Genomic DNA, 27,493 nt, shown 5'->3' with positions numbered 1-27,493 from the left:
TAGTTTGTATGTTTTTGAATTAGTCTGAGTAGTTCCTTTTACTTCTGCCCGGTAGCACTGATACCCAAAAAAAATGTGTAGATGTGTATGTTTATCAGACCTATAGTCCTCATGGGAGGCATTGAGCATACCATAATTAAGAGGTAAAACAGCTTTAGTGAGGTACGTATTACTCATATCTCATGGAGCCCTGATGGCCTCTGTAATCTGGTTGTAAAACAACATGTATTATTGTAACATGTAAGAGAAAGCGTGCTTGGTCTTTATTTATTTTAGGAGTCTGCAGGTGGACAAGAGCGTTGCCATGATAGCTGGTTTCCAGGTAGTAACCTGGTTTCTAACATGCGTCACTTCATTAACTATGTCCGAGTAAGAGTACCAGAAACTGCTCCAGAGGTGAAGAGGGAACCACCTGCAAGTACAAGTTCTGATGGTTTAGCTTCATCACAAGTAAGTATAGAAAATACTGGTCCTTCTGCTAGAGCAATTTAAGTTCTTGCCTGTTTTGACGGTTTTTTGTTAGGATTATTTCATTTGCTTTTTTTATTAATTTCTCAGGCTATTTTTTTTCTTCAGTAATCTTTTCGTAGTGTACTGGTAACAGAAATAGACGTATTTAAAATGATAGCTACTTGCAAATGATGTACTTAATGACTGTTTTTATGCTCAATCTACCAGAGTTCAAGGCGGAAGAGCCTCCAGAGAGAGGTAGATCTGTGTGCAGTTTGTTCTCCTAAGCAATTAACTAGCAACGTGGCTTTATTGTGCTCACCTTAACGTCCAGTAAAATCGTCTAATTTTCCTAAATTTCTCTTAATTTGTATTGCAAGGACTTGTCCTTTTTTCATGTTCTTGAGCGTAATCATTACATTTTTAGTATGTATTTGAAATAAAAGCTTTTTATCAAATATAAAATGTTATTGATAGCTTACTGCTTGAGCTTTGTGTTTAGGTCTGATTTGTCTTGCCAAGATACTACTAACATTTAATAATGTTGAGCAGTATTAGCTTTCTTGAATCTAGGTAAATTTAATCTTACTTGAAAGTGCATTTCAAGTGATTAATGACAAGTTTATGTTTGTTTTTCCCTTTTGTAAAAACAAAATGAAGATGTAAGTGGTGGACCCTGAAAGATTTATAGCCAGTAGATAATATAATCTCTGTGTTAGGCCTGCTTTTATATCTTTTGTATACATCACTTCAGATAACTCTTTGCCAGAAATATCCCAGATACAAGGGATATTTCTTTTGGATGTTAATGTTAGAAAAATAGATCAAAATTCAAAGCAGATAGATGAAGTGAAATAGATTAAAATATAAAGAGTGTAGGTGAGTATCAGAATCTCATTTTTATATTTCATCTCTGAAGTATTTGTTATCTCTTGGCTGCCCAGCCTTCTGAGAAAGAGAGAGAGTAAGATGTAAACTCATTCTGAATTTTATGTTTAAAGTATTCAAGAAACATCTCTCTTCTGTGGATCCAGTATATGGAAGTTGTTTCCATGTATCCTTAATCTAGGACTGAAAGCAAGGGTAGCAAAAATAGAAACATTGGCATGGGCTTTGTTATTAATGTAACTGCACTCATATGCTCATGTGCCCTGAATAGCAAGCTTACAAATACGAGTATGTGGCTTCTGGATCTTGGCCAATAAATCCACACAAAATGGACAGTGATTATGGGAATGTGTGGGTTTACTCAGGTTTTCCTGTGTGGGATGGTGAATTAAATTGTGCAGCAGCGCTCAATAGACCTTAAAGACATTTAAATAACTTAAAGATACTGAAATTATGAATATACTACAAAAAGGAAGTAGTAATTGGAAAACAGAATTCTGAGTCTCATTACAGGAAAACCAATTGTTAGTTGTTTTGCTATGGATGATATTTTTGTTTTGCAGTTGGCTTTTTTTACATAAAATCTATACTTTTCTTTTTCTCCTCCCCCAAGAACTCAGGGACAGCTCAGGTGTTCAGTTTGGTCGCAGAACGTAGAAAGAAATTTCAAGAGATCATCAATCGGAACACCAGTGAGGCAAATCAGGTGGTTCGGCCCAAGACATCAATGAAATGGTCAGCACCTGGTGCAACTCCACAGCTAACAACAGCCATTCTAGAGGTCAAGGAAAGCATATTGTCCTTGCTGATTAAATTGCACCACAAACTCTCAGGAAAGCAAAACTCTTACTATCCTCCATGGCTGGATGATGTGGATTTTTTAATCCACCCAGAAATTCCAAGATACTCTCATGGTGATGGAATGACCGCTGTAGAAAGAATTTTATTGAAAGCTGCTGTACATAGTAGATGGAATAAACGAATAATTGAAGAGATATGCAGAAAGGTGACACCTCCTGTACCACCAAAAAAGATTAGTTCTGCAGAGAAGAAAACTTTGGATAAAGAAGAAAGGTAATGTAAATATTAAAATAAAGGGGTGGTAGAAGGGCAGTGTGTGTGGTGTATTTTTTAATTGATCTGACTCTAGGTTGTCTCTTTTATTGAAAGAATAAGTCTAGAATTTTCTTTATCCATTTTGATTGGATACTCAGTACATGAATACTGAGGAAGAACTTGTACCTTGCTAATTTAGATCTTTAAATTAGGAAGCTTTCATAGTTCTTTTATGGTATACATTCTCACTTCCTATGTTGCCATGTATTCTATATACAGAAGTGCAGAATTAAGATCATATTTTCATTCACATGCACATATCACACTATGATTATTTTTGTTTACTATATGTCAGTCTGATAATTTTACCTTTTCTACATGTCAGCGCATTCACTTTTAAAATTATCTTTTCCTTTGTGTATAGCTTTTAATTTTAAAATCAGATTTTATTATAATGAGTCCCAGGCACCCAGAATACTGACAGCTGAAACTGAATGCAGAATGCCTGCTTGTCACAGCAAACATTGTGTTGGCATGTAAGTCCTATGGAAGAGGAATCATCCATTTCAGATGCCTAGAGGACAGCAACTAGAGCTGAGACATATAGGTGAAAACTAGGATTGACAGGGACAGAGTTGAAGACTGGGACTGGAAGGAGAAACATAGTCAGTGTAATAGTGGCAAAGGGAAGATGCAAGGTCCAGTGAATGATAGGGGAAGACAAAACGGCAAGAAGGGAATGTTAGGGAAAAAATGGATTTTCAGGACATGAATGCTCAGAGAAGAGCAGCAAATGAAAGAACCAGTTTTTAGTGAAAATCTCAGTGTGGGAGAATGAAATCTTGAGACTTGATAGAAGATGAACATGGAACATGAACGGAAATGTCTGGAGGGCACAAGTAAGACAGAAAGTGGCGTTTAGGGGAATGTAATAGAGCCAGCCAGAAGGAAGAGTTGGCTGTGGGCAGTGGGGAAGAGACTGCTTAGTGCAGGGCACAGTATTTGGATAGGATGGTGGATCACAGAATGGTAGGGGCTGGAAGAGGCCTTGAAAGATCATCTAGTCCAACCCCCCTGTAGAGCAGGATCACAACCTCCCTGGGCAGCCTGTTGCAGTATTCTATCACCCTCACAGTGAAAAAGCTTTTCCTCATGTTTAGATGGAACTTCCTACTGTTAGAAGATTGGAGCATGGAGTGTGGGGAGGTCAGGTCATAATACTTTCCTCATTTACCTAAGTAGAGACAGCACAGGACAGGAATGCACTTGAGTGGCTTGTCCGTGCAGTATTTTGGTATATTAATGGTTTATGTAACCAGACTACATGATTATGGTTCTAGAAATTTGGGTAGAAACTGCAATCATCTGACTCAGTTTCTGGATTACCTTTATTTGGCTTACTATTTTGCTTTGGAAAATAAAATATCTCTGAGACTTACACTGTACTTGAAAATTAAACATAAAAAAGTAATATTTTTAACATTACATATTTTACAGAGTAAAGTGGGGGATTTTTGTTGTTTTCTTTTCTTGCAGGTGTTCAGTTAGTGGTTTCATTTTCAACATTCCTTGCAGTAGTTCAGAAATTTAGACTAGTCATCAAGGTTTTTAGCATATAAAATAATTTTTTGAAAAATGCCAGACTGGCTGCTTTAGATAAAACATGGCTATATCTTAGACACCTCCTTGTTATTATGGTACTCAGTGATGCTAGATTTATGTACAGGAACCACTGACTCGAGTAACTTTTCGTACAGAAAAGGGTAAGGTCATTCCTCTGCCCCTATAAAGAATGTGATACTTTCAAGGGTCTGTTGTGGCCACTTTCCAGTTAAGTTCTGTTCACTTCTTTTTTAAGTTTTTGGTTCTGTTCAGTTAAGTTCTGTGGCTGATATAATGATGAAAATAAATGTTTTCTGTTGTTCTGAGTGACTGTTTCTTCTCCCCAGATACGTAATGGCTTTGGGGACCTGTGAAGTTTATTAATGGACAGTGTGATAAATGACTCATCTCATGAACTGACAGTGCTCATATAGTCAGGCTGCAATTTTTACTCTTTTTTGATTGTTTTGGTTTAATTTTCTTTTCCCCCCATGTCCAGTTTTGTATTAGTGAAGACTGAGCAGACTGTGAGCGTTCAGTGATCACACTTTCTGGTTACTTTAACTTATAATGACAAACTTGACATCACTCAGGCAATGTGCTGTTGCCGTAGAAACCAGAATGCAGAAGAGAGCTTGAGCTGCTTGCAATATTTTTTCAATTGCAGTGTCATACTCCCATGAGCCATCATGGAAAATTACTAGGCTGTACTGAATCTGTCAGAGTTTGTTTATGTCTTCTATTTACAGTCACTCCATTTTTAGTCAATGTGTATATCGAGAAATTCCCAGGGAAAAATAAATAAAAGCAGGTTAAATGAATGTACTGGTGTGATCTGCAGAATAATGAGACTTAGGATTGTTGTAATTAGAAGTTATTTTGAGAAATGGTGGCTGTACAATATGACAGATAAATGTGCAGAGATATCTGGGGTTTTAAGATGCTTTGAAGAAAACAAGTTAGAAGCTCCGATTTATAAGCAGGCCATCTCAGGATAACAGGGTGCAGTGTATTAGCTACTTTGGGCCTGTGTGTGCCTGTTCTGAGCCAGGACAGTAATAATCAGACAGTGCCGGAGACTAAAGAGAACTCACCCATTAGCATATCAGATGCTGAGTGATGTTTTTAAATCCCGTGTTAGTTACCTGAATCATCTGGGGGGGGGGGGGGGGGGAGAGAGGCGTGTTAAAAATCCCTGTAAATGCTGATGCACAGTTTGTAGCTATCATAGAGCTTCCCTGACTGCACTGGGGAAGTGCTGTGTAAAACCTCCATCCATGGGACACATAGGAATTTACCTGTGCTATGTGGTGAACAGCTGTGGTGTGAGCTGTGCTTGGTTTTCCCACTTCAACTCTGTTACTTCCTCTATTTGTAAACTCTTGTCAATGCGAAGATCCTTTCTTAGTATCTCAGGCATTGGAAAGTCATTGTCTATTTTCTTTTATTTTTTTGCATCCATCAATATCCTTCTACCTGCTGCAGTATGCATATACGGGGTGTTGCAGAATGGCTGGTCATGTAGCCTTATACAGATCACTATTAGAGTTTAAGTAGGACAGACAAGATGTCATTCATTTGTAAATCTGGAGCTGTTAAACGGTGTGAAAAGTCAGTGAAATCAGCTTGGTTCTGTGGAGATAAGGGCCTTCAATCTGGAAGCAATCTCAAACTTCTTTAAGTCCAGGTATAAAAGGTGTTGATGACTAGTGTCTTGGTGGGGCAGAAGGAACTAGTATGAGGAGCTTTAGACAGAGAATAATTTATTAATTTTTTTCTCTTGGCATCAAGCTTCATATCAAGAGTGAAGTAGCCTTATTCTTACTAATCTGTCAACAGTGATTGCTCACTAGAATATTTGATTTTGTACAACGGTTGGTATTTTACTCTGTTATTCTTCCCTTATGTAACAGAAATGTAACTTTCAAGGATAAGGTCTTAGGTTCTTTTTCTTACGATGCTCTGTTCTAATCCTTTGGTTATCTGAAGAATATTTTAGGATAGGATTTTATTCCTGTCTTTCAGATGCAGAAAATAGCTCTTACTTCTTAAATTCAACTTTTAAAGGAAAATACTCCTTTCCAGCTTGACATTACAAGTAGGTTGTTTTTCTCCATTTTATACACTTTTTTTTGTTTCTTCCCACCTGCCCTCCTTCCCTCCCCCCCCCCTTTCTTTCACTCAGACGACAGAAGGCCAGAGAAAGGCAGCAGAAATTGTTGGCTGAATTTGCCTCAAGGCAGAAAAGCTTCATGGAAACTGCCATGGATGTTGGTGAGTTTTTTTTATGATTGCTTGTATTTTAATTGTTTTTAAAATACATTTTATTTCTTTATTTCCATGTTAGTATTAAGGTTTTTACTCAAGCTGCTTAAAACCAAGCAAAACAAAAATAGCAAAGCAAACAAACACAAGGAAAACCCAAAACCAATACACAACCCCCCCAAAAAACTCTACTCTCAGATCCTACTACTGTATCCACTTGTTTACTTCTTAAATGCTGAAAGCTATGTTCTCTGGGACAGAGAATAATGAATACAAAATTGCTGAAGAATACACTAAAACATTCTTGAAAATACCTAAAAGAATGTAGTATGTGTAGGACATAATTTTGTTCCTATTTTTTCTTAATACATAGTGGATAAAATGATTAAGCATGTGTGATGTGTTTTATATTTTAATAGAAAATGTTAGTCTTTTAATGATTGCATTTTCTTTAATCTGTAATTATAAATTCTATTTCTTCATAGAGCCTAAAATTTTAATAAGGTAAAAGTTCTGCAAATTTGAATTTATCTAAAGAATAAATTAAATCTTTTAAATTTTATTTATAGAATTAAGGAACATGTAAATTTTGGGTCATTTCAGTTGCTGTAAGTGCTAACATTGTGTTCTATCTCAAGTATGGCCTTTTCAGCAGAATCAGCTCTTGTTTTTATTGAAGACAGTAAGTTCTTTCAGATTCTTCTGTGTAGAACCACATAATGAGTTTTATTGTGTTTAACAGTGGAATGGAAAATATTTTTATCATCTGGATACTTAATTGAAAATTAGCTTAGCTTTTATTTAACCACGTGTGTCAAATACTAGAAATAACCCATAATTTCTGTAACAGGCAGACCTGGGCCTTTGTGCTTGTGACTGGACATTACTTCCAGAAGGGAAGTATGTGTTCCGTTATAGTATGTAGGATTTATTTTACAACCTGGATTAATTGTTTGCCAGGAATATTTGCTTCAATTGGCTCTTACTTTTTTAATTGAAATAATTTGTTCAGTTGTCAATTCAATCTCTAAATGTCAGTAAATTACTAAAAAAGTTGCAGAAACATTTTTGCTCTAACATTAAAGCATGAGACATCGTAAGAATTCTTGAAATTAGTCTTTCTGGAGTGAATAATTTAAAACTATAGGAAATACATAGTAGTCTTACCCTGAATTGCATCATAGGTGTGCTAAAGTAGTATGTTTGAAAACAAGAAAATCCTTTCATATTGAGTCAGTTAAAATGCATTCTGCCCTTCATACATTCAAACTCTATTACCTGTTACTTTTATGATAGATTGAAATTCAGCAGTAGGTTTATTTCTTTATTTTGGTTGGTTGTTGTAACAGTAATAACTGAGAATGCAGGGATGATGAAGTCTCAGCCCCCTGACTTTGTAACTGATTCAGTTAGGGTCATTTGTGAAAATTGTTATAATTATCATCATCATCTTAGAAAACTTCACTATCTGTGTAATCTGTGAGTCTGATTCATTGGTAAAATGTGAGAACTAGTTTAATTAGTTTATGGTACAGCACTTCCTTGTGACAGTATAGAGGACTCAAAATACTCTGTGCCTAGAAGATGATAGGAATAATGGAGAACAGACAAAGCTTAAAGATTGTTATTAAACCCCCATAAACTTAATCGTTTCCAAAGTGTTCATTAAAGTGCACAGAGCCACTGTTAATCCCCTGAGGCATTCCTCTTCTTCTGTTCTTGGGATGCTGCAATGAAACATGGCTTAAAAGCAATTTACCCAATTACATGTTCGTTCTTCAGTATTAAATGTTTCTCATTTTACCAGCAACAATTATTTATCTGAACTGGAATCACAAATTCATCTGAGAATCTGATAGCAAAGGTTGGCATTTTCTGGCATATAATCACTGTAGAAAAAATTCCAGTTAGGTAGTCCTTTCCATTTGTGTCCCCTGTTACTTTCTATTTATATTCTGTGACGTCTGCAGAACTGCATTGCCATTCAAGCTTGCCTGGAAGTAATTATGTGAAATTTAGAAACAGTTATGTTAATGAACTAGGATGACACAGAATCCACTATGCTGTCTTTAGCTGTTTGACTGGAAGACAAACGTAAAAAGTAGAAAAATAAACCAAGAAACATCATTTGAGGAACATCATATAGAGCTCTTCAAATATTTGAGGAGCATGTCTAGTGAATCAAATGTGTTTTAATGTAGTCATATACAGTGACAACTCCAAAGGCCTTCTAGTAATAGGAACATCTTTGTTACATCTTTGTTTTGAGGGCACTTACCTCACTATGAGGCTATGATTTATCTGTTGTGATGTGGAACTCCTTGCGAGAGATTTTTGAAACTTCACTGCCTTTCAGGCAGGGCTTGGAAGGAACAAAAATAAATCTCTCTGCTCCTGGTTAGTAGTTATTAATAGCCATTAACAAATTACAGCAATAGTGGTAAGGATATGTCTATCTAAATTTTATAAACATGAAATTTTATGATCCATTCCAGGCATACTGCTGAACTACATACTTAATTGTATCTTTGTGAAAAACTGTAAACTGGTTAACTTGTGAATTTTCAATATAAGGATATCTTGCATTCCTTCAGTAGTTTTGCTGTCTCTAAAATGCCCAATGTGATTTTTTTTTTTTAATATAAATTTTATTTTTATTTCAATGACTCATGATAAGTATGTGATACAATAACGCGTTGAGTTTTGGCAGGACATCATTTTGTCCTTCAAGTGAATGTTCTGTAGTTAGAGTTAACAAGAACTGCAGAGTTTTAATGCAAGGTGACATACATTTCCAAATGTTCAATATTCTGAACCAAGGTAGGAAAATAAATTAGGTGTACTGATCTCTTGAGAGTATATATGCTGGGTCAGGGCAAAGAATATTAGCATATTAATGGTTGCTTTGATGCCAAGGGGCCACTTTGACACAGAATGTATACAGCAGGAAAAATGTTGACTACAGTCAACAGAGATTGTAAACTATATTTACGGTGTTTACAAAGCCCTTTTGGTTCTGAGCTTTTGTTGGATTGGGGAAAGAATAGGAGTCAATCTTTAACTCTGGAGAGCAAAAACTAACATTCAGGCAGCAATGCGTTCTGCAATAAAAGAGTCTGGTGGACTTTAGCCGATTGATCAATATTTGCTAGGAGGTAGGAAATGCTAGGATTTTGTAACTTTGGGTCTTTCACTCCTGTTGGTACAAAACTAGAGAGTGAAATAACTTTTTTGAAAATATAGGAAAATGATAGTGTGTGGTACTACTATGGATTTCTGGCATAGCTGAAATGTTTTCATCTTCCTTCAGTGTTTGTTTTTAATGAGTTCGTATTTATTCAGATTTCTGAAATAATTCACAAAACCGAAGAAAAGGTTCAGAACCCACTGTGAGGGTGTGGGGTGTGTTACAACATTAGACAAACCTCATGAGAGATGAATACCAACGCTGTGTGTCTTTCTTGTATTTCCCTTTTGTTCTTCACACAAGTTGACATCATCAGGACAAGTCTCTGTGAAGTCAATTAGGTTAAATCCTGGCGAGTTGGAGTTGTAAACTGTAAGCATCCTTAGTTGGATGCCAAATAATATATGAGACAGCAAGTGTAGGACTCCTTCCTGGCTAGTAAAGTCATGCTTCTGTCTTGCAATGAAAGCCACCTTGGATTTTCTTGCTCTCCTGTTGTCACTACCTAGTTTCTAAACCTTCAGTGGAGTGATGAGACGTCTTGGGTGCCAGTGGTTTTCACACAAAACAGAAATTCAGACTCCTACAAAACCTGTTTTGAAGGTGGAGAAGATGCCTCAAGATCAGTATCTTAATGAATAGCCAGCAAAGGATTCCTTTGACACTCAGAAGACAGTGTTCTTCTGGTACATAACCCAAGCGCTGTTTTTCGTGGAAATGTTGTCTTAGTGTCAGCAAAAAATGTTGTGGAGTTGTGGCAGAGGAATGAAACAAAATTTAGATTATTCTTTGCTTTTAGTTGCAACAGAACTAGCTTTGATCACATGACAGTTCCTGGTGGTGATTTGGATGGGGTTTCTAGGCAGGATAGAAGGAATTTTAGGTTAATATGTACATGTTATACAATGTAACAGATGTACACGTGTATGTATAACGTACATAATAACACTTATTTCAGTCAATCTTTAAAGATTTTTCATTAGTGGAAAAGGAAATAAAATAATACTTCAAGCTAGGCTGTTTTTTTATAATTGCATTCTGGGAGCTAGGAAATGTTAGCTTGTGCTGTATAAACTGGTAAGAACCTGTGTTTTCTGAAGCACATTAATAAAATAGCATTACAATCCCAGTCATTTTAAATACATGCTTCACAAGTTGCTCTAGGAAACAAAGCCATTCTGTACTTTTGTTTACAGGAAACGGAGAGTATCCTTATGAGTACCATTGCAGTAAAATGTCATTTAGCTTTATTTTTCCCATGTGAAATAGGAAATCTATAACTCGGAGAAGCGTAATGGAGACATGCCAGTTACTGTCTGTTCAGAAGTATCAATGCATTAATGAAGTACTTCAGGAGGAGGTTTGAAGGAAAGACTCTCATTTCCAACAGTATTTTGAGCTGAAACATGTTTATCCTCATCTTTGACAGTGTAGGTAGACCATGTAGCTGGTAAGGCAGAATCTATTGCTTTTCACAGAAAAAAATTTATTAGGAAGTCTTTCATGATGCTAGAAGTGTAATTGCTTTGAAATGTTGCTGTTTGCCAAAGTAGCCTAGTGCTAGATCCAAGTAGTTTTTGAAGGAAATGTACATTCAGTAGTTCAGTTCTAAAATTAAATTCTCCTGCTTTTATGTGCCTGTTTCACATAGGCAATAGAAGCATAGATTGCATGTACTGAAATGGCTGAAGCACCTTTTAAATACTAAGATCTGTATTTTTCCTGTTTAGTAGTAGGTTGTTACCATGAATGATTGGTGTTTTGTAAATTAAATGTTGATTGATTTTTTTTTTTTTTTGAGGACTTCCACTGAGTAGTTAGAAGTCAGGTTGACACACTATATTCTCTTCCTACATTTATTGAAACATTGAATGGATGTATATTTCATGTTGTATGGGACAGTATTTTAGAAAAAGGTAAGAAAGAAGGCTGGAACTCTATAGTCATTCTTGCATCACGCTTCTGGTAAACAGGTGTACATGAGTGTGCCTTACACAACTATTGGTGATGTTAAATATAAAAAAATAGCTTTAGTGTTTACTTCCTCCCTTTAGTGCTACAGTTGTGCCTAGGTTTTCTGGATGTTTGGACTTAAAGAATAAAAGGCTTTGGCACTCCGCATTCTGCTTTTTCTTTCGTTGTATGTCTGACTGCCACTAGATGGTGATAGACGTGTGCACAATATTAACTGTATGCCACTGAAGGCCAGAGTTCATTTTATTGTGAATCAGTAACTGGCTTCACGTCAGTAGTTGCTGAAACAGTGTAATTTTGAATCAGCCCTGTGAGTGAGGGCATTGCATGGAGCTTTTCATAGCAAAGATGCTGCCCAACATCCACACCTCCCCTTACAGAAGCAGGCCTTCTGTGCTCAACTTGTAACGGACTTTGAGAAGAAAGCAGTTCTGTCCTAAAAGCAGCTCTGTATGAGGACTTGAAACACTCAAGGTTTTTGGGTTCTCTACCCAGCACCTAGGCCTGCATAATCAAAGAGATAAAAGGCATGGTTGAAGGTTGGGAGGAAGTGTTTTCCTTTGGAAAAATAATCTTCTAGAAAAGAAACAAAGCAGCCTTATGTTCCAAATACATGCTGCTGAGCAGTCAGGAGAGGATCATTTAGTCCTAAGGTGCTTTTCATTCAAGCCAGTAAATAATTGTTACCTTTGGTTGTAACAAAATTGCTTCTATTTTGCTTAGTCCTTTGCCCTGAAACCAGCACCACTGTCATCTGAACAAAGCTCGATGACATGCAATTGCTTTGAAACTGATCCTTAGCCTTGAACATTTCTATCTGTTCCCCTAAGAAATAATAATAATGTGGATCGTTTGAAATCCAGGTCACTGATATGAGTTGCATACAATGCATGTTAAATTAACATCTGCTCCCCAGAAGCAGCTTACTTTCTTAATGCACTCCAAATTTTGAAGATTGTCCAAGTCTCATACTTTTAAAAATCTGTCATTTGTAGTTATGTTTCATTCACCTTGTCTAAGCATCTTACAGTTATTTCTAGGGTCTCCAGATTAATGTTTTCCTCCTAATTATTATCAGGGTCAATTGTGAGCAAACCTGATTTTAGTAGAGATTTGTTTTCATTGCTTTTCATCTTTGTTCAAAGGTTTCAATATAGTAAGAAGTTAGATTTCTGTTTTATAGACATTTAAAAAACTTGAACTAAACATTTAATTCCACTGGGAATAATCTTGTATATGGGAAAACTTGTATTTCATTACATTGCTCTCTTTCTGACTGAAGCAGCAAGGTTAGTTTCAAGGAACTGTCAATGTTTTAGATGTAGGGAAACTAGATAAATTATTTTGGAGATACTTTGTCACTACCTTGATGCAGAAGCAATTAGATTTCTTTCCCACTGTTTTGTTTTTTGTTTTTTTGTTTTTTTTTTTTTAGAATCACCAGATGCTGATATTGCCATGGAGGTAGCTACATCAGAACAGCACGTTTCTGAGGCAATATATGATTGTGTTATTTGTGGACAAAGTGGGCCTTCTACTGAAGACAGACCTGCAGGGCTAGTTGTACTATTACAAGCATCCTCAGGTATGAATGTGACTTGTTGGACGAGCAGCGTTTCTGCAGAATTTAGTATGTGTGCACAAATACTTGTGTGTCATGGAGCCTCCTCTTTTTCTGTGAATAGTCCTCCAATGAGGCACCTATATGTGTGTCTGAGGGTACTAAGAAATTTTTAAGTGTTTGGGAAAAGAGCAAGTATTTTCCTACTAGATTGTGTTAGCTTTTTTTCTTAATCATTTAGCATGCTGTTACCCATTGTGTTCTTAATTGCTGCTGCTTTGGGGTTTTTTCACACAGTGTTGGGGCAGTGCCGCAATAGCACTGAGCCAAAGAAACTACCAACTAGTGAAGAGGAGCAAATATACCCTTGGGATACCTGTGCAGCACTGCATGATGTGAGGCTTGCAACTTTACAGCGATACTTTAAAGATGTAAGTATTTCATATGAACAATGCTACCACTTAGGAAAATTTGTGTAAAAAGGTAAATGAAATTACAGCTTAGTCCTCCTACTACCCAGTACTGACCCCTGGGGAATATCACTAGCCACAAGTGTGCAACTAGACCCTGCCCTGCTGATTACAACCCTCTGAGCTCTGTTGCTCAACCACTTCTCCATCTACATCACTGTCTACTTATGTAGGTTAACCTATGAGGATGTTTTTACTTTGAAGTTTCCAGGTCACTACTGTGCTTAAAAAATGTCTCTGCATGAAAGAATTAATCCTTAAATTTCTTTTGGCATAAAAATGGAAACTTCAGTTAATGTCTGCAATATATTGTTCAGCTGAGCTAAGCAGTAAGAAGCTCTTTTGTTTATCAACTGTGTCCTTCCCAGTAAGTGTCCTTCCTCAAACAGCAGGAGGCAATGAATAATTTCACCTAGATGTAAAAATTTTGTTATGAAACATGAGCTAGTTTATTCTATTGGCAGGAAAAAAAATACTAAAAAGCTATATACTATATACAGATTGGGCAAAAGAGACCAGTTCTTTCTTCGGGGATTCCTTTTGTGCTTTCTTAGCTGAATTTGATACCTACTGTCTGTCAGAGCGTAGAGTACCTGGCCATTAAAGAAAAAAATCACTTGATTTATTTTTAACATGGAGAAGTATGGCTAAGGACATGTTAGATGGGTAGGACTGCTTTCAGAATCACATAGTACTTTGTAACGAGTAATCTGATACAGGTGTGCTCCATCTCAAGCCTGTGACTTTGGGATTGCCTTTGTTTCTGAATTGAACAGTAATAGAGTAAAGCCTTTTAGCAAAGCCTCTGGGGTTGTTTGTTGTTGTGTATTTTTTCCCCCTTTTGGAACCACTACAAAGTGTCCTGCTTAAGTACTTGGGATAAATAATGCTTTTCCCGAATGAAATGTTTAAAATAAGACTGGACAAGGCACTTAGTGCCATGGTTTAGTTGATTAGATGGTGTTGGGTGATAGGTTGGATTTGATAATCTTGAAGGTCTTTTCCAACCTGATTAATTCTATGATTTGCCCAGTGGGGCTTATCCAGGTGTATCACATGACCTTACTAATAGTGCGGTCTACTAAATCATGCAGGAACTAGCAGGACAAAAAGAAAGCTTTTCTTATTCTATGGCTTTTGAGAGGCTCATAGCACATTTTGAATGTCAGATTGAGGCAAGGTAAATAGGAGCATGTCTTGTAGATAGAATTTGTAATTACTTATTTGCTGTTCATATGCATGGGAAAAAAAAAAAGAGGTGTTAGTATGTCCTTAGATAATGGAATTACCAGTTTGTTACTCATAGTACCTTTGTTTTGCATCATACATTAAGACTATTTTAGGGTGAGTCTACATGAAAAATTTTCCAATTCTGATGGCCATATATATTTTCTATTCTTTGAATGTATCACCAAAATGTACATTTCAATCTCTGTATGATTTTTTTTTTGTGAAAGGGAGGCTTTATAATTAGGCTGACTATAGCTAGGTAATTCTGTATGATATTTTTCTAGAACTCCTTACCATAAGGTTGCCAGAGGTGACTTTTTTTCTCATCTCATTATTTTGTGAGAACGATCAGTGAAGTAGTTTTATTTTGACATGTGAACTATAAGTACAATCTTTGAATAAGGCCAATGTTTTCAAAACAGTCCTAGTATAAAAACTCATTTCACTAAACACGTATTTTTTTTCACTTTGCCTTTGTGATGTGTTATATATCATACTGTTCAGGAATACATTAAACCTTCTAAGTGTTTATGGTGAATTTTAATAACAGATTGGTGTTTAATTATATAACTGTGATCTTGTTACTCTGTTTACGTGCTGAACTGAATGAAAAGTACTGAAGCAGTATATTACCCTTGTACATGGGATAACTTGTACTATTGGAACAGATGGTGGAGTTAAGAGCTCTCTTCATGCTGTAATACAAGATGTTCTTTAAAGAAGTCATTATCTTAAGTGACAAGAATTGCAGAAGTTGTGTTTGCCTCTTTTCTGGAAAGAATAGAATAGTGGTGGCCAAGTAACTTACCGTAAATAAATACTTAAAAAAAATTTCTTTATTTCTACAGCGTATGTCTTTTAATAGTGTGCAAATAAAAACCAGCATTTTAAAAAAATCTGAAAACAAGTTGAGGTGAATACCTTTATAACTTCATATATCTTTTCTTACTGTTTTTGCTTTGTTTTAGAGTTCCTGCTTGCAAGCAGTGTCAATAGGTTGGGAAGGAGGTGTTTATGTACAAACTTGTGGTCACACTTTACATATAGATTGTCACAAATCTTACATGGAATCTTTACGGGTAAGTAAAACTAAAGATGATCTCTTTTTATTTGGATCTGCACTGTTCTAGTGAAGTTGGTTGGGTGCTGTTCAGAGAAAGAAAAATTGAGTTTGCATGGATGGACAAGATGGGTTTTTTTGTTTCAAGAACTGTAGCTGCTAAATATCTTCTTACATCTTTACATTCAAAAAAGTACTTTGTTTTAATTAATTTGGATATATCAGTGAAATACTTGACTAAATTAGCCTGTTAAAGAATTAAATTACTGGATTTTGGTGTGTTGTTTTTTTTCTTCTGGTATGCATTTTGAGGAAAAGCAATACTTACATCTTTTTTCACTACTTTTACACAGATTTGTGTTTTCGTGTTTAATGTGTGTTAGGAATTATATCAGAACTGAAGGAAAAATGAGAGGGTAATTTTGAAACTATAAACTTGTGCTTTCGGTTAATTCTTAATATCAAAATTCAAGTTACCAAAAATTAGCCTTTTTTATCTTGTTATGTATTGTATATGTTATATATATAAATGCAGTTCAGTGAAATGGGTTAAAATATTTCAACTCTTGTGAGTTAAATACAGTAAGTCAGGCCTCAGAAATTGTTCACTAGAGAAGACATCCATTTGTTTTCACATGGTCTGAGTAAAACCAGTGGTGCTCCATTGATATTGCTGGACCCCTTCATCCTCCTCGACTTCTTGCAGCCTAGTTGCAGATATTCTCAATGGCACTGTAGTACTTATTACAGAGTCACAGAACTGCTGAGGTTGGAAGAAACCTTTGAGATTGTCAAGTCCAACTAGTTGCCTTGAGCTTGCAACCCCACTACACTGCTAAACCATTACCATTAAACCATGTCACCAAGCACCACATCCCTCCAGGAATGGTGACTCCACCACTTCCCTTTCTGAAATTTTTTTTTCCTAATATCCAACCTGAACCTCCCCTAGTAGAACCTGAGGCCATTTTCTTTTGATCTGTCAAATGCTGCATGTGAGAAGAGACTGACCCCCACCTCACTCCAGCATCCTTTGAGGATAGTTGTGTGGGCAATGAGGTCTCCCCTCAACCTCCTCTTCTGAAGACTAAAGAACCCAAGTTCCCTCAGCCATTCCTCATAAGACTTGTGTTCAAGTCCCTTCACCAGCTTGTTTGCTCTTCTTTGGACATGTTCCAGCACCTCAGTATCGTTCTTGTAGTGAAGGGCCCAAAACCTGAACACAATACTTGAGGTATGGCCTCACCAGTGCTGAGTAGAGGGGAGCAAACGCATCCCTGGACCTGCTGGCCATACTATGTTGTGATACAGGCCAGTGTGTCATTGGCCTTGGCTACCTGAGCACCCACTGGCTCATGCTCAGCCAGCTGTTGATCAACACCCCCAGGTCCTTCGTTGCCAGGCAGCTTTCCAGCCACGCTTCCCTAAGCCTATAGTGTTGTGTAGGGTGGTTGTGGCCCAAGTGCAGCACTCAACACTTGACCTTGTTTAATTTCCTATTGTTGGCCTCAACCCATTTTTCCAGCCTGTCCAGATCTTTCTGCAGAGCCATCCTGCCTTCCAGCAGATCAGCACACTCACCCAGCTTGGTGTTGTCTGCAAACTTACTGAGGGTGCACTTGGCCTCGTCATCCAGATCACTGGCTCTGGTACTGAACTCTGGGAAACACCACTTGTAACTCGCTGCCAACTGAATATGACTCCATTCATCACAACTCTTTGGGCCTAGCACTGATCACAAGCTCAGCAGTGGTAGAAGTCATGAGATTTTAAGCAATCATTTCTTAGTATTACTAAGTGTAATAAAATAGACTAAGTGATGACTTCTTATTGCATATGAAACTGCTTGTTTATTCAAGATTACATTATGTGGTGTTTTTTAGGTTTTTTTCCCACATGTTGATTTGTTTCCATTTTAAGAAAAAACTTATTTTTTTTATTATTGGTCATGCTGTGAATTTTACTTCAAGAGAAACTGGAAGCTCTTACCACCTTTATGGATCCTGTGGTGAATTGTTCTTTCCCATATGATTGTAAAGATGCTTTCAGGGGTAGTTGTGTTATCAGGATTATTAAGTAAAATCTGAGCTTTGGTAGAATCTCATCTTACAGAATTTTGGAAGAATAATTTTTTGCATCATGTAGACACTGAAGCTCCTTTTCTGGCAGACTCCACTTACACTCAAACCGTCATTCCATCTCATTGTATTCTTGAAGATTTTTAGGTTATTGAAGTTAACTTTTGATCCCAGTATGTACTGCCACAACCTAGTTGAGTGCACAATAATTTTTACTCTTTTCTGGCATTCTTAGTAGAGAAATAATACATAGAGAGTTGAGTTCATCTGAATAAAACATCTATTCTTGAATAATACACTCAGAGATCAACATTCAGAAAGCTATGTAAAAGCTTCATTGTTGTGGGTTGCTTGGTTGGAGTTTAAATTGCAGTAGCTATTAATATAGCAGTTCTCTCAGGAGTGGGAAACTGTTGAAGTAGTCTCAAACTATGGGAATTGCTAGAAAGGGCCAACATACGTGAAATGTTAGAAGTACCCCACTGAAGTATTTCTAAGGGGGATATTGTTGCTACTGAGGAGTACTTAAAAGTTAGGAAAATTAGTTGAACTGGAAGATTGCAAGGCAATCTCTAGTAGTTAAGACCTTTGTCACTAAAATGAGGAGCTATTCTAATTATTCTTTCTTTACAGTTTTTGGTTTTCAGCTTGGTTCTTTAGCTACACACCTTAAATATCAAACTAAAAAAATCACAATCTTTTGTAAATTTGTGCTACATCTTCTTTATTTTCTTTTAGAATGACCAGGTCCTCCAGGGATTTTCAGTGGACAAAGGAGAATTTACCTGTCCCCTCTGTAGGCAGTTTGCTAACAGTGTTCTTCCTTGTTATCCTGGAAACAATGTGGAAAGAAACCTTTGGCAAAGTCATAGTAACAAGTGTATGCAAGATCTTGTACAAGAGGTGGAAGATCTTCAAGAACAGCTGGGAACTTTCCCAGTAAGCATCAGTGTAAGGCAGAAAGATCCTTGTTAATTTGCCTCTACTTTTCAGTTTTTACATTATATTGCATTTGTGACCTCTTAAAAACTTGACAATCTGGCAAAATTAACTTTCTTCTGATAGGAAGGACAACATACTTTTTTTTCTTTCTCTTACTTTTTTTTGATAGCAAGACACTCTAAGTATTTGAAGCACTTACTGCATTGCCTACTAAAAATAACTTAAAAGCTATGACATGATTAATGTTTTTGATGGAGTATATAGTCACTTCTCTCTATAGTAATTTAAATAGAATTAATTTATATAATGTAAAATTTATTTATTATTTCTTTATAATGTGAAAACACCAATATCCTTGTAACTAGAAGCTCTTTAAAGAATGCTTATTAAGAGCATCTTAAGGTACAGATTATTTGTTGTACAGAAAGCGGTTTGTAGATGCTCATGTATTGCAAAGCTTCTTGAGGTCTTTCTGAATGATGGAATTAATTTTATGAAATTTTGCTAGCCTAGTAGTCTTGATGGAGATATTTTGAGTTATACTTGCATTGAAAAGTACAAGAAGATACTTTAAAATAATGCAAGCAGTGAGATTGTTGAACTCAGGAGATGGCCCAAACAGTGATGTTTTCATATTCAGAACAAATCAGAATAACTTTCAGACTATTATAATGCTTCTGTGAAATAGAGTGCTGGCTTTTAATGTATATATTTTCATAATATGCAAATGTGTTTTTATAAATATGAAAGTGCAATCAGCTACTGCCATTTCTTCAGGAAAAATTAACTAACCTTCTTTTATGTCTTTGTTCATAGTCTGAAACCAATCTCAGTAAAGAAATGGAGTCTGTAATGAAAGATATAAAAAGTACCACGCAGAAGAAGTATACGGATTACAGTAAGAGTCCTGGATCACCTGACAATGATTTTCTCTTTATGTATTCAGTAGCCAGGTGAGTATGTTTGTCTCTGGGTTTTTTTGTGTTCCTCAGTAATGGCATGACTTACCAGAGAGTTTTCTTCTTAAAAAATAATAAATTAAAGATATTCCATCCTCTTCATAAAGTAACATTTTGAGTACTTAGTACATCTAGATTAAATTTTGTGGTGCTCCTCGGTTCATTTTTAGCATATGCAGCAGAGGTACAAAACTTTGAGAACATTTTGCCTTATGCTTATTTAGTTTTCTTCTTTATTCAAGGTTTTACTTTCCATATCTCAGCATTTTATGTTGAATTTCTGTCTTCCTTCTCAGACTGTAAAATCTCCTCTAATGTTTAGGAGAAGGAGTTTCTTGGTATGTCATTGCCATATTGCTGGTTTTCAAATCACAGAGTGTTTTGACTTTCTCTGTCAGATGTTATTTTTATTTACTTACATGAAGATCAGAGAAGGAGTCTTTTCATATCAGCCAGCAAGAATTTGTCTTCATGATAAAACTCCTAAAAATGTGTGAAAACTACCAGCTTTTTCCTCTGTCATGTTTGATTCCAGTGTTATGGCTGTCAGTGTCAAAAATGCCATCTCCAAGAAAATTAAGCAGTCCCTCCTTCCATTACTGTTAAGATGCTGAGGCCTGCAGGGAAGGTGCTGACTGCAGAAACAGTGTAAGCATGCAAGTGATAGTGTCTTAGAGCATTTTTTACTGCAGTCTCATATACATCAGTTGCAGTGTGTCTTTAGCATAGATTCACGTGCATAGACTCAAGACTGGCTCAGCAGGACTCTGGATAATCAAATCTGTCTCAGCTTTTGACAAAATGTTGGATCATCTGATCTCCAACCTAGATTATTGTATTTTTGTATATTTATCTTACACTTTAAGAGTATCTTAAATGTGCCTTGATTAAGAAGAGCAATTAAATTTAACACATGGCAAGTTTAAAGATCATTCTCATTAAATTGTATATACTATGCAAGGATAAATAACATTGAGATTCTTAACAGTGATGTCAGTACAATTTAACATCCTTCCAAAAATTCAAAGGACTCAAAATTAATGTTTCCCATATAAAATTACGATTACTCACAACTGTAACTTGGCATGCCATTTAAAGTACAAAAATGGTGTTATAATGCTTTTCTAGGTGTAATATTACACAATACTAAAAATCCTAGCTAAACATTTTAAGTCTATCTATATTTTATTGGTTTTATAATAACACCCTAAACCCAAGATTTTTGTTTTCATTCCAAGAGTTCAATACCTCAATCTTGAACATCATGTCGTGGCTGCTTACACTGGTACAGAAAGAAAACATCAATGACCACTAAGATTAGTATATGCCACCTGTACTTATTTGTAACCTCTCTTTGTTAGGTTAGACTAGTGTCAGCAGTTTTTCATTTATCCATGGCTGAAGGATTTCAGATGTTAGATCCAGCCTTCCATATTGTTACCATAACTCATAATATGACTTAGGAAGGTGCCCAGCAGATCAGCTGCAAAATGGTTATTTTCTCTTGGCTTTCAGTTCAGCAGTCCAGATTTACAGGCTTCTGCTGTGTGTTAATGCACAAGAATTGCCGGATTAAAAAAAACAAAAACAAAAACAAAAACACAAAAATTAAGCTATTGAAAAGGTATTTTACTATAGCCTTGCAGTTTGGTGAACTTAGTTACATGTGAGCTGTTTGTCTTCCAGACTGAGTTTTCTCTGTATGATGTTGGTATGTTTTGTTTAATTCACAATGTACAGACTGAAGTAACTTGCTTTTTGGAAGTTATTTCTGTTCATTCAGCCTGTTTCTTCCTTATTTCCATCCAGTTGTTCTTTAAATGATGATATCCTTGTGCTCTTTATTTAACCAGTTACCTTTAGAGAGCATTTCTAGTTTCATGTGTTCTGAAAGATTTCACTGGTTTTGGTCAGACCATCTAGAGCCATTACTGATTTCTTTGTGGTATTTAATCTAGCATACAAGATTATGAACACCCTCTGTTTAAACAAGCATTTGAATGCAACGATATTTTTATTGACTCCATATATTTCCAAGTAAATTAAGCACTCTGTATCTTTTTTGTTATCTTCCATTATCAATCAGAAAATGACATCATCTGCAGTCATCTTAAAAGATGCTAGCTTATAGTTGGAGGCCAAGTTTTAAGTGGATTTTTGCATTCTGGAATGGGAATACTGCTGGTTAAACAAGACTTGCTGCATCTTATCCTTTCTGCTTCAGGAAAATGAGAACTCACTTTACTTTTTTTTAACTTTTTCTTACTGAGACAGGAAAGAGTACAAGCAAGTTCTCTGCCACCTAGTGGAGAGTGCTAGCTTCTGTCTGTTTTCCTCAAGATCTTGGCATCCTGATTTCCTTGAACAGCTCCTTAGCTATCTGCCTCTTTCCCTGCAGTTTTACCTTGCTAAATGTATGCCATTTTCATATGCATCCTTCCTTGTTTCTATCAACAATTATGAGACAAATATGGTGCCATTCATGAATGATGTGCCTTTAATTTTAATAGCTGCACACTGATATCATTGCTGACAGTCAGTTGTGGCAGTATCTTGGAGGACTGTTTCTGTACGGTCTATCAATAGGTCTGGTGCTTTTATTGGCTGCTGTAAACAAAGCTTTTGGCTTTAGCTGTCAGATGTGCATAGACTAATATGACAGCCTTGTTCCTTCCTTCCAGTCTGTGTCTCAGTGTCCATAGGTTTTTTCCTATGTATGTTGTCTTTATAAAGCAAAATGGAAAAAATAGTCATGCCTAACTTGATTCTTCCATTCCAATAGAAGGAGGAGGTTTATATAACTATGTTCTCTTTCTGAAAAGGACATTGTGTTTTTAGTCCCCCCTACTCTGTCCTGATAAGAATTATGATAAGTATTTTGTCACCTTCCCTATACCTCCCCTAACGGATGAAGTAGGGCTGGTTTTTTTAATCATGGGTGTGTGTAGAGCTGAGCAAAATCCATCCTCTCAGGTGTTTTTTTAGTGAGGAAGATAAAGCGAGTGGTCTACAAAATCTGTTGCTCCAGTGAGTGACGCAAAGATTTCTAGATAGAGGAAACAATTGCTCGTATAGATTTTCTTTCTCCATCTCTTTCTTTCACGTTGAGGGGGCTGAGATAGCAAAGGATACTTTCAGAGACCGCTCCATGTTCTAATCTTCTATCAGATGCCCTAAGTTTTTTTCTTCACTGCTGAGAGAATAGGCATTGAGAGCTCTGATTTTCTTAAATTGAGGACTGGTAGTACTCAGATCCACCAGCCAGAACGGACCTTGAATTAAACACTTGTCTCTCTTGAAAATGATGATGTAGGGCTCTGCCTGGTTTAGAACGTTTTAGGAAGGAGAGGTGTTCTCTACTGTACACTTTCATGCCAAAGTTTGAGTGTGCTTTGAAAGAGCTGTCTTAGAGGAAAAGGTTGTTATTCATGTAAGCTGCTGTCTTTGAGGAGTTGGGGGTAAAGAAGAAGTATGGGAGGTGAGAGATGGTATGATAACTGTGACGGAGTATATATTACCAGAAATATCTCCTTATATTCCTTATAGCAAAAAGTACTGTATAACACCTCATCTGCATCAAAATGAGCTTTTTCAGAATTGTCCCAGAGATTTGTTTTGTAAAAATGTACATATTCCTTAGTGAAAGGGGAATTTAAAATTTTAGATTTGGAAAGTTGTTCTTAGACATTCAGGTAGTGTTTTTTATTTAAATCTTAATTATTGTGGCTTTAATGGAATGCTGCCATTAATTTTGTTCTAGAAATAAGTTATCAGAAGATATATAGAAAAAACCTCCTGGTTTCCTTTATATTCCCATGATGAACTAGCACATGCTGATCTACAGTTGCTATTTCATCCACTAATATGAAATCCCTGTCCCTGCTTTCTTGCTGGTAGATTTTTAGAAGTTCAGTGAGCACTGCTAATCGCCTGAAGAGTGGAAAATTCCCCTGTCACATAGATGCCCTTATCAGCAGCAACCAGATGGAGCTCTGAGCAGACACATTATCAATGTTAAATTGCCTTTTCTGAGCAGAGAGGATTAAAGCATTCCTTCAGAAATGGGTGGCATAAGCTGCAAATTTAGGGATAGGAATATTCTGAAATGTTACTATTTTAAAAACATATGAAAGTATCTTAACAAATACTGCATATCAAAAACGTTTTATTCTATCAGGCTGATGGAGCTGAAATCCTAAAAAATAATTTATTTTGAATAAAATAGTAGTCCTGTAATTTTTTTTCTTAAATATGTGTGTGTGGGTATATGTTCTTAGTTTAGCTATATTATGTACTAAAATAGATTTTAATATGTGTTCAGTCACATTATATTGGACCTAAAATTGTTTTATTTTTAGTTAAGGGACAAAATATGTTTAGATTGAACTTTGCAGTGTGGATTAAATTAGCAAAATAACATTTCAGAATAATAGACTTACATACATTTAATTCCATAAATATATGTTGACTTATTGAAACAAACTCTGAGAGAATATAATTTAAATTGTTTGCTCCAAGCCCTGGGGGTACAAGATAATGTAGTACTGACATATCTAGTTCCAAAACTAAACAAAGCTACTGAATTTGGCCTAAACAACTGGTGCATAAGTATCAGATTACAATAATACTAAGAAAGCATCCATGTGATGTGCAGAGATTTAGTGACACAACTCCTGTTTCATACTAATGGGCTGCAGTGAATATCAATGTTTCATTCAGAATTAACCTCCAAGGCTTTTATTAACTAACTTATCTATAAAGGTCAGTGCTTCCATTATAGTTTTACACTAGTTTCATACTTAGTTACTTGATGGCATATCCATTATACTGTCTGTTTAAAGCAAAACAAAAGCCCTGCCAATGAAGAGAACCATTTTTAGACATATCTGATTGGTTGAAATTTAGCCATTCTGTCTATTGTCTGTCATATTTGCACATAAATTCCCTTATTATCAAGGAATTGTGTATGCGCACAGAAAAAAGCCTCAATTAATATTGTTTTATTCTTCAATCACAACTGTAGCAGCTCCCTTTTGTGTGGTTTGATTAGTAAGTGCCATATAAAATTACATCTGGCAATATCTTGCTAAAGTTTCTTTTATACTGAATCATATTTTGACAGTCTCTCATACTAAATATTAGTTCTCTGATTTGGTGGGTGCTGGGTGTTTGTAGTGACTTGTTGGTGTCCCTAGAAGCTTGAATAATGCTGTTCCGTTCAACTCTTATGTTTCTATTGCAGAACAAACTTGGAACTTGAGCTGGTTCATCGAGGAGGCAATTTATGTTCAGGGGGTGCAAGCACAGCTGGGAAAAGATCATGTTTAAGTAAGTTTCATGTCTTGGGCTTGTTTTATGTCTTTTCTTGCAGTTTGAGAAGTGAAATGAAATCTGATTTGCACAAATTATTCATTAGAGAGGTTCATATATTGTGAGTATAACCTACTTAGAAATCAGTTGCCATATTATCTGGGTAATATTTTAAAAATAATTTCATATTTTTATAAGTAAAACTGGAAGTACTTTAAGGGCAAAATGGGAAAGCTTTGTTCCACTATGGCTGTCAACACTAAAGAAATTTGTTTCTCTGAGTATTAATGTAGCTCATGACTGGGTCTCATACTTGGAAATCTGTAGCTACTATGTCTTATGTCTTTGATGTTCCTAGTTCTTCTCTGGCAGAACAGTTTTGCAAATTTTTCTTGGTGGAAATCAGGTCTTCATTCTTCTGAAATCTTTAGTATTTGGCAAATAAAGCACTTCCGGTTGACGGAACTGCTGTTTCACTTAACATAAAATTTTCAGTCTTTTACTGGAATATAAACTGTTAGGAAAGGACATTTTCTTCGTCAGGAAAATCTGGAAAGCCTCCCAGAATGCTGCTACCACTCACAGTTGTTTAAATCAGGCTCATGCAACAGTAGAAGCAGATTCAGTAATGAAAATGTCTTGAGCTTGGGCCCACCTCTGCCTTTTGGTAGATGATTTGTGTGTGGTGCTTTCCTCATCTTTTGAGATGATGAGCTGCCAAAGAAATCACTTTACATGCTGTGCTCTCCACATCCTCTCTAGAATTAGTCTTCTGTTACTGTTGAGGTGTAGTTCAACTGATTTCATACATGTGATGTATGAAAAGTAGTTTTAAACCCTACTTCTCATTGTGTCCCCTCACCATCGTTACTCACATTCCCAGCAGAGCAAAGTGCCTGAGAAATGCATTTGTTTATGATGCTAGATCCCTGTGGCAGATGTATAGCACTAAATAAAATCCAGGCTGTACAGATAATTTCTACTTGGATTAAAATATATTTTTATTGCATATACTCATCTAGTATACTCATCTAATAAGATGGATACTTCTGACACTTCCTCTCTGAATTTTAGCAACTCACTGGATGCATTATCTATTTCACAGGCAGGTTATTTGGAAGACCATGATGAGCAACTTAGGGCAGACATTTCTGCTTTAGAATTGAAAAACTTGAAATATTTAGAGTGAAAAAAAAATTTATATATACACACATAAAACACAGAAAGATAGTTATGTTTTTTTCTAATGATGCTTTATCACCAACTGATGTCAGTAAGCACTGAAAGATTATGACTTTGCAGGGAATGGTCAAACCACCAGAGTCCTGAGCATCTTCCTTGGGTGTACATCTCTGTATTTCTCTGTTTCTGTTGGAATTACATGAGGTGACACCAAAGGGGGAAACCACATCGAAGCTCTTTTTGTTTCTTTGGGGTGTTTAAAAAAAAAAAAAGAAAAAAAGAAAAGAAAAAAATCCACAAAGCTGGAACCTGACCCGAAGTGGTTTGTGAAATACGTCAATTTTTTAATTGTACTTACTGCAGCACTCCTTCAGCCTCGTCTTGCATAAAGAAGGGCTGTTAACATAGTTAGGACCTAACTTCAAAAGGAAGTATACTTCTGCAGGCAGCCAGTGAAAAGATCAGTGAGGATTTTTAATATATATTCCTCAAGTCTTAAAATGCATGGAGGATATTGTCGTGTTTAAAGTCATACTTACCTAATTTTTTCCCAGCACTTACACTATTTTGCCATTGACTTTGTATGTCTCAGAAAATGAAGCAGTAACGTCTGTTCATCAAAACAGGTTGCTGGAACAAACTAAACACAAAGTTGAAGATACTTCTCAGTTGAGAAGTATAGAACTTTTGTCTTCCTAACTAGAAGCGTTAAGTAAGATTACATCAACTGTTGCTTTTAAAAATACGTGTTAGTTTACGAAATCAAAAATATTTATGAAACGCATCACTTTTTGGTAGCAGCAAATACACTCTTAAACTGTCCAGTGGCTGTTGATTATAAAGAGTAAAATAGTTGAGTAACAAAAACTTTCTTTGAAATCCTTGTCTTCAGAATTTTATTTTACACATATTTAGTGAGATTTTTTTTCCCCCAGGCTATTTTCATGGACTTGTATCCAGTGTCTTAATCTGACATTGGTGGAGTATTTCCTATAAATGAAAATTGCCTTGGTGATGTTGTAATTAAACAAAACCAACCAAACAAAAAAAACCCCAACATGATAACATTTCTTGATTGTTTGTTTCTACTTACAATATATTGCATTTTATTTACTATAATATTTTTCAGCTCCATTCTGAAACTGTTATGTAATTTTGTCTCAGTGTGTTGCACATGGAAGTAGTGCTTTTTCTTTAGCCAGTTGTATTATTTTAAGGATTAAACATGCATATTTCCAGTAAGGTACAGGGACAGCATTTGAACACAATGCTCTTGCCT

At 36.0% G+C, this 27,493-nt stretch overlaps 1 protein-coding gene across 1 annotated transcript in view; it reads left to right on the top strand.

The window, feature by feature from the left end:
* Positions 1 to 27,493, top strand: part of UBR3 (ubiquitin protein ligase E3 component n-recognin 3) — a 97,959-nt gene that overhangs the window by 39,627 nt on the left and 30,839 nt on the right. The window contains exons 22-31 of the mRNA XM_054381473.1: positions 277 to 450; positions 679 to 708; positions 1,952 to 2,412; positions 6,182 to 6,270; positions 12,858 to 13,007; positions 13,281 to 13,414; positions 15,652 to 15,762; positions 18,560 to 18,772; positions 19,580 to 19,716; positions 24,965 to 25,050. Of these exons, the coding sequence (XP_054237448.1) occupies positions 277 to 450; positions 679 to 708; positions 1,952 to 2,412; positions 6,182 to 6,270; positions 12,858 to 13,007; positions 13,281 to 13,414; positions 15,652 to 15,762; positions 18,560 to 18,772; positions 19,580 to 19,716; positions 24,965 to 25,050 (1,585 nt within the window). The remainder of the gene's footprint in view (positions 1 to 276; positions 451 to 678; positions 709 to 1,951; positions 2,413 to 6,181; positions 6,271 to 12,857; positions 13,008 to 13,280; positions 13,415 to 15,651; positions 15,763 to 18,559; positions 18,773 to 19,579; positions 19,717 to 24,964; positions 25,051 to 27,493) is intronic.

The sequence above is a fragment of the Indicator indicator genome, chromosome 5, assembly GCF_027791375.1.
Source record: "Indicator indicator isolate 239-I01 chromosome 5, UM_Iind_1.1, whole genome shotgun sequence".
NCBI classification, from domain to species: domain Eukaryota; kingdom Metazoa; phylum Chordata; class Aves; order Piciformes; family Indicatoridae; genus Indicator; species Indicator indicator.
Note: the sequence above shows the minus strand (reverse complement) of the source record. Positions and strands in the feature narration are given on the sequence as shown.